The sequence below is a fragment of the Calypte anna genome, chromosome Z (genome assembly GCF_003957555.1).
Source record: "Calypte anna isolate BGI_N300 chromosome Z, bCalAnn1_v1.p, whole genome shotgun sequence".
Taxonomy (NCBI): Eukaryota; Metazoa; Chordata; class Aves; order Apodiformes; family Trochilidae; genus Calypte; species Calypte anna.
Window position 1 is genome coordinate 18,761,356 of NC_044274.1, and position 5,795 is coordinate 18,767,150.

A 5,795-nucleotide genomic window follows, 5' to 3' on the forward strand; every position below is an offset into this window, starting at 1 on the left:
CGCTGCCTGCTGCTGAACAATGACACCAGGACACCTGAGGGGCCCGGGGATGTGCAGGAGCTGCAATACAGACCCACAAAAGAGGCCAATCACTGTGTGACAGGCCCACACAGGTTAGTTAAACAGAGCAACCAGGTGATGGGAGCGCATTATTTTCCTTTTTTTCTTCTTCTTTTTCTATGCCCTCAGAGATAGTTCCGTACTTTACCCACAGCTCTAAATCCCAGCAGACTCGCTGTGAAGTCAAACACCGACTTCCGCAACAGGCACAAAACGAGCAGCTTGTGGGTTTCCTATTTCAGCTCCTCCTTCACATTCCAGGCCTGCTCAGGCTCCCCTCCAAAGATTTCGAAAATGGAGCCTCTTAAAACTACTAATCCCCTGAAATACTCAGTGCCCAAAGCCAGGGTTTTTGCTGTCTTTCTGTCGGTGGTTTTGTGTACTGCCATTCTCTGCCTGCTGCAACTCAGATTTTTTAAACCTAGAATTAAAGACTTTTACTCTTTTGAAGTCAAGGATTCACGAGGAAGGACAATTTCCTTGGAGAAGTACAGAGGGAAAGTAAGTGACAAATTCCTTATATCTTTGTCTCAAATGTTTGCTGAAAGACAGGTGTCCATTTGTTGGTAGACAAAAAGCTTGCTTATGGGAATTTTAGGCAGATATTTGTGCTAAATTCCTGTTCTTAAAACATTAAGATGAAGAAAAAATTCTTTTATCCAGGGCTGCTCCAGGAATTATTAGATCTAATAGATGAAGCGATTTTTTTTTTCATTTTCTTTATTATAAATCAATAAAGCCTAACAACATAATTTGTGTATTTTAATCTGAGTTTATAATGGTAGAATGTTGGAAGCTGATCTAGTTAATATTATTTCAGTGCCTGTTCTAAGAACCTGCTTTTTTGCATGCTTATATTTAAAGAAAGCTGTAAGCCTAAGTTTATCTATCTATTTGATTTATAGAACAGGTTGTCTGAAAGTAAATATCTACAGCTTCTCTCATTGGTAGCAGTTTAAGAAAATTATGATCGGACAGATCGAGTTCAGCCTTCAGGCAGAGACAATTGTGCTACTGGGAGATGCGATTTTAGGACTTAATTGTAATCCCTATACCATCTCAAGGTTTTTTTCTTACTATTACAACTTTATTTCTCTGAAGGCAACTTTGGTTGTAAACGTGGCCAGTTACTGCCAACACACAGACAAAAATTACATCGCACTACAAGAACTATACAGAGAGTATGGTCCCTCCCACTTCACTGTACTGGCTTTTCCCTGCAACCAATTTGGAGAATCAGAGCCTAGTTCAAGCCAGGAAGTGGAATCTTTTGCCAAAGAAAACTATGGAGTAACCTTTCCTGTTCTCCACAAAATCAAGATCCTAGGATCAGAAGCAGAGCCTGCCTTTAAATTTCTAATAGGTAACTGTTTTCTTTTATTTATCAAGCTGCCTGTAACAATAGTATTCTCCCTAAATTTTGGTCTGAGTTTGCTTGTCAGGAGACTTTGTTATCTTTGTAGTCTATGGAGAAAAACGGGCACTCAGCATACAGTTCATTTTGTTCAACTGTGCATATCAAAAATATTGTCTGAGGAATTACACTGTCAAAGCATTGATTTCTTCAATGTTGTTTATACAAGAACTGCCTTCTGAGACCCACCCAGATAATAATATCCATTTTGTCAGTGTAAAAACTTGAATGCAAACACCCCCCCCTTCAAAATCCCATTTCAGATATGTGACTTTTCTGGAAAACCAGCTTTTCTAATGGACAAATGTAACTATGGGGGGTCTTGAAATTCCTGGAAGATTTACATAAACACATGCTGATGAGAAGATACCTGATTTAGCAGTCACATATCCACCTTCATGTAAACTGAATCATAAAAAAGGATTATATATACTGTAGTTGAATATAGTCACTCATTTGCATTCATTTGTCATGTTAACCTCCAGTCCTGGCATGAAAAACCAGCTTGCACAAATACTCTTTTAAAATAAACCTTTACTTTGAGCCTCATACTCTCACAAGCAAAACGAAACCCTCCTCAGTTGACCAAAGAGCCCACCGATCCAAAGCCAACCTTAAAAGCCTCTCTGAATTTTCCTGAGCTTTAGCCTTCACACTAAACACTGATACATGAAAGAAAGGATAATTAGAACATAATCCTTTTCTGTCATAGCATTTTAACTAGAAAATAAAGTAGAAGCATCACCTGAATTCCATCTGCCTGCCCCAAGACAGGATCACATTTATCCAAATCTGTACTTCAGACTGTTACAGTATTAGATTCCTAAAAATCCCAACCTACCCCAATACTTAACAGCTTCTCTTGTCAGAAAGCAATTTCAACATCCAAATGAAATTTTGCTTACACCACTTGCTGTTGTCATGTTCTCTGGGATACCTCTTATGCTTATTGTTTTTGTTATTATTATTTAGAAGTCATTTAAGTCATCATTGTTGTCACTGTAACAGTGTTCTCTTCCCACCTCCCCTTAGGCATGTCACCAAAGACCTCAGGGAAAGCCTTATCTTGCCTGATGTCCAGTGGAATTAATGGATATACTCTGGCTGTGCATTAGAAAGGAGCTCATTAGAAAGCTCATTAGAAAGGAGACTTGAGCACGTAGGTACTAGCTGGGTGGGATGAATCCAGATTCTACCTACTAGTGCAATCAGTATCAGACATTAATACCTATACAGGAACAGAACAGCTATATTCACTCTTTTTGTTGTTATTTGAAGTCATGTTCACACACAAGGAGAAAGAGCCTCTGATACTTAAATATTCTGATATAAGGTCTTTTCCTGCACTCTGCTGCTTCACATGGAATTACTAATTTCAATTAAAGAAGCACTTGTTTTCTTCATGTACCTGTCTTGACAATCAAAAGGTTGAACATCTTCAAACCCCCTGTAACTGTGGCTACTAGCTACGATTTGTCTAGCACTGTCAATCTAGTGAAAGAAGAATCCACTGGCAGCATAAACATGGTGCCAAGGCCTTTACACAATTGCTCCTGTAGCTGTCATAGCAATAGGGCATTTTCTTAGACCAGAGCAAGGTTTGTGGGCTCATGTTTCTGATGATGTCCAGCTTCCTATGTGTTTGTACTTTTTACGAGTCATTCATAAGCATTAATGAACACTGGGAGAATATTAGTAGATGGAATTATGTTGCTTCAAGACTGATCCTAGCTACAAGAACTTAGTAAAAATATAATTACTAGCTAGGTCAGAGCTTTCACAACATGAGTTTTACTACACCCATTTGCTTGCCATGGTATCCCCTTACAGTCATTACATTACAAATGTAGTACAATGACAAAATTCATCCCATTGCTTCCAAAAATCAGTGTAGGACTATGTACTTTTCCCTGCTGCTATCCACTCAAAATTTCCTGGATTTTTCTAGTTCTCTAAAAAAGAGGTTTCCTCCTAAACCTGTGAGACTTTCCAGAGACAAAGCCAGAGTCAAGAAACTGCTTCTGCCTCCTCTAAAGAGCCACATAGTTTCCTGATAGTCCTTGGATCTCAGAAGTTACCTTGCCAGGTATTCATGATAGTAAATATATCTGTAAAGTTTTGCCACATGGTATGAAAGATTAATTAAGCCACCATCAGTATGACTAGGTCCTACTCCCATTTCACTTTTCCTACACTGACATAAAAGGAGAAATTTCCCAAATAAGTATGCAGCCTTCATATCCTCCTCCCTAGGAAGGAGAGCCCAGTAAAAGCAGGAACTCTTAACCAGTTTCATAAGAAGGGGAGAGCATATTTCACTTCCTACTTTTCAGATCATTAACCCCAACCAGAAAATCAGATGGCCAGGCTATTACCAAAGAACAGGATGGGATCACTTCAACAGAAATTGTTGAAGACCACTGCAAATTAATATAACAATGTCAAGTGTAAGTCACTAAAATGATATGATGCTATTCTTACAGATTCTTCAAAGAAAGAGCCTCGATGGAATTTCTGGAAGTACCTTGTCAGCCCTGATGGTAAAGTTGTGAAATTCTGGAGACCTGAAGAGCCCATAGAAAGTATCAAGCCAGAAGTAGCCTTATTAGTCAGGCAGATTATAGTGAAAAAAAGAGAAGACCTCTGAAAAAGCCCATTCACACTATGAATCCACTCAACAGCATGAGTACACAGCTTTACTACATTCACAAGAAATGCTGCTAGCAGCTAATATATCAGGTGACTCTGATTCTCTTTGGTGTCACAGCTACACAGTGACTGCTAATGTTGGAATGGTTACCAGCCTTAAGAACCACTGAGAGAGAATGGCAAAGCTCCGTACCTTGCAGAGGTCGACCTTCAATTTGAATGAGGTTTCTGTATGTTTCTTTAAATTGCTGATAACAGCAAATTACTGTTACCAGTAACTGCTGATAACTGGCTAATTACAATTGTGACAAGCTGGGATGTAGTTAAAAATAAGAGTATTTGTTGATAATTTCTCAGTATTTGCACAGATGAGTTTGTTTCCAACCCACCAGTAACAAATATAATTTGATACTCCATTAACACACAACTGCCCTGACTGAAAGACATGGGGCACAGAGGTATTATATCAGGGTTTTTAGAGACAAATGCAACTGAAGATACCAGCTTTGCAGTATCTTCTTGAGGAAGATAATTGACTTGTGAAACTGTCAACTTAGTTGTAAAAAACTGTACATAGAAAATAAAATTATTAGAAGAACAAGAAAAAACTGTGAAAATATTTCCCTTCATTCCCAATATTTATTTTGATTAATTTTGCAGTTCACCCTTACAGCAATGCCTTTAACCTTCTTAGCCTTCTCCATACATTTGCACTGTAGCACAGTGTCTCAGATGTGAGTTCATCTCCTGCCAGATTTCCAGTCTTCTGGCATGGACAAAGGCAGGGCCTGTGTGAATATATATGGTTACTTATAGTGGAATTCAGAGGGCCACAAAAAGAACAGTCTGACACTCTTAACAGACAGCTTTCTGAAAACAGTCCAAGACAATTCTCCCCAACATCTATCTCTTATCTCTGGAATAAAACAACAGTATTCAAGTAGATGTAGAAGAAGGGGGTGCATGTTCATCCCTCAAGCCCTGCTTTTCTCACCTCACAGTCTCCCCAGTCCTGCATGCAACTGCAAACACGTCTCCAGTTCTGATCCTCTGTTCTATTTCAAACTGCCTAGAGTTTTTTTATTTATCTGCTTGATGAAGGGAGACAGCAAACTGAAATACAAAGAACTTCATTCCAGCTGTCCAAGTCTTAACAGAGGGATGAGAGAATAGAAATGAGAGAAATCAGCGTTTCAGAAGTTTTCTACATGAAAAAAGGACCGGAAGCATTAGTGCTGTTCTCTTGTAAGACTAATGGTGACTGAAAATACCTGCAGTGCTTCAAAACACTTTCCAATAGTGGCAGCCACTAAACTGTATTAAAAATGCAAGAATTCAAAAGCAATTTCTAGAAGTATTTTCTCATTCATCTAGGAAATTAATGGCAAATTTCACAGAAAACCCCTGAAGGATAAGGACATAAAAAGAACTTAAAAGATTGAGTAATGATACTTATGTGGAGGATTAAAAAGTTAACCCTCAGTAATGACAACTGTCCCTTTGGAAAGGAAGTCAAACATTATACATGACAATTTCACCCACTCTGACTTTCAGAGATCAGTTTTGGAGACCCTCTGCAAGGGTCTAATTAGTTCAAATGTGCCTGCTGCTGCTGTTTTAGACCAACCTCTGAGCTGTTTGCCATTAGCAAGATTCCATGTCCAGTCTTCCA

The 5,795-nt window shown here is 38.8% G+C and overlaps 1 protein-coding gene across 2 annotated transcripts; it reads left to right on the top strand.

The window, feature by feature from the left end:
• Positions 1-132: 132 nt before the first annotated feature.
• On the top strand, positions 133-4,692 carry GPX8 (glutathione peroxidase 8 (putative)). 2 transcript variants are annotated; one of them, XM_008500145.2, is made up of 3 exons: positions 136-561; positions 1,162-1,423; positions 3,958-4,692. In XM_008500145.2, exons 1-3 carry the CDS (start codon positions 355-357, stop codon positions 4,119-4,121), a joined length of 633 nt encoding a protein of 210 aa, XP_008498367.1. In that variant the 5' UTR covers positions 136-354; the 3' UTR covers positions 4,122-4,692. The 2 variants fall into 2 exon arrangements, with proteins under 2 accessions (XP_030323123.1, XP_008498367.1); XM_030467263.1 differs by lacking the exon at positions 1,162-1,423 and having other exon boundaries at positions 133-561; positions 3,958-4,124.
• The last annotated feature ends 1,103 nt before the right edge of the window (positions 4,693-5,795 follow it).

Excerpts from the sequence above, each read along its gene's own strand:
- GPX8 (XM_008500145.2), top strand. The coding sequence starts at position 355 with ATGGAGCCTCTTAAAACTACTAATCCCCTGAAATACTCAGTGCCCAAA. Across the intron at positions 562-1,161 it reads TGGAGAAGTACAGAGGGAAA|GCAACTTTGGTTGTAAACGT; the intron begins GTAAGTGACAAA and ends ATTTCTCTGAAG. Across the intron at positions 1,424-3,957 it reads TGCCTTTAAATTTCTAATAG|ATTCTTCAAAGAAAGAGCCT; the intron begins GTAACTGTTTTC and ends CTATTCTTACAG.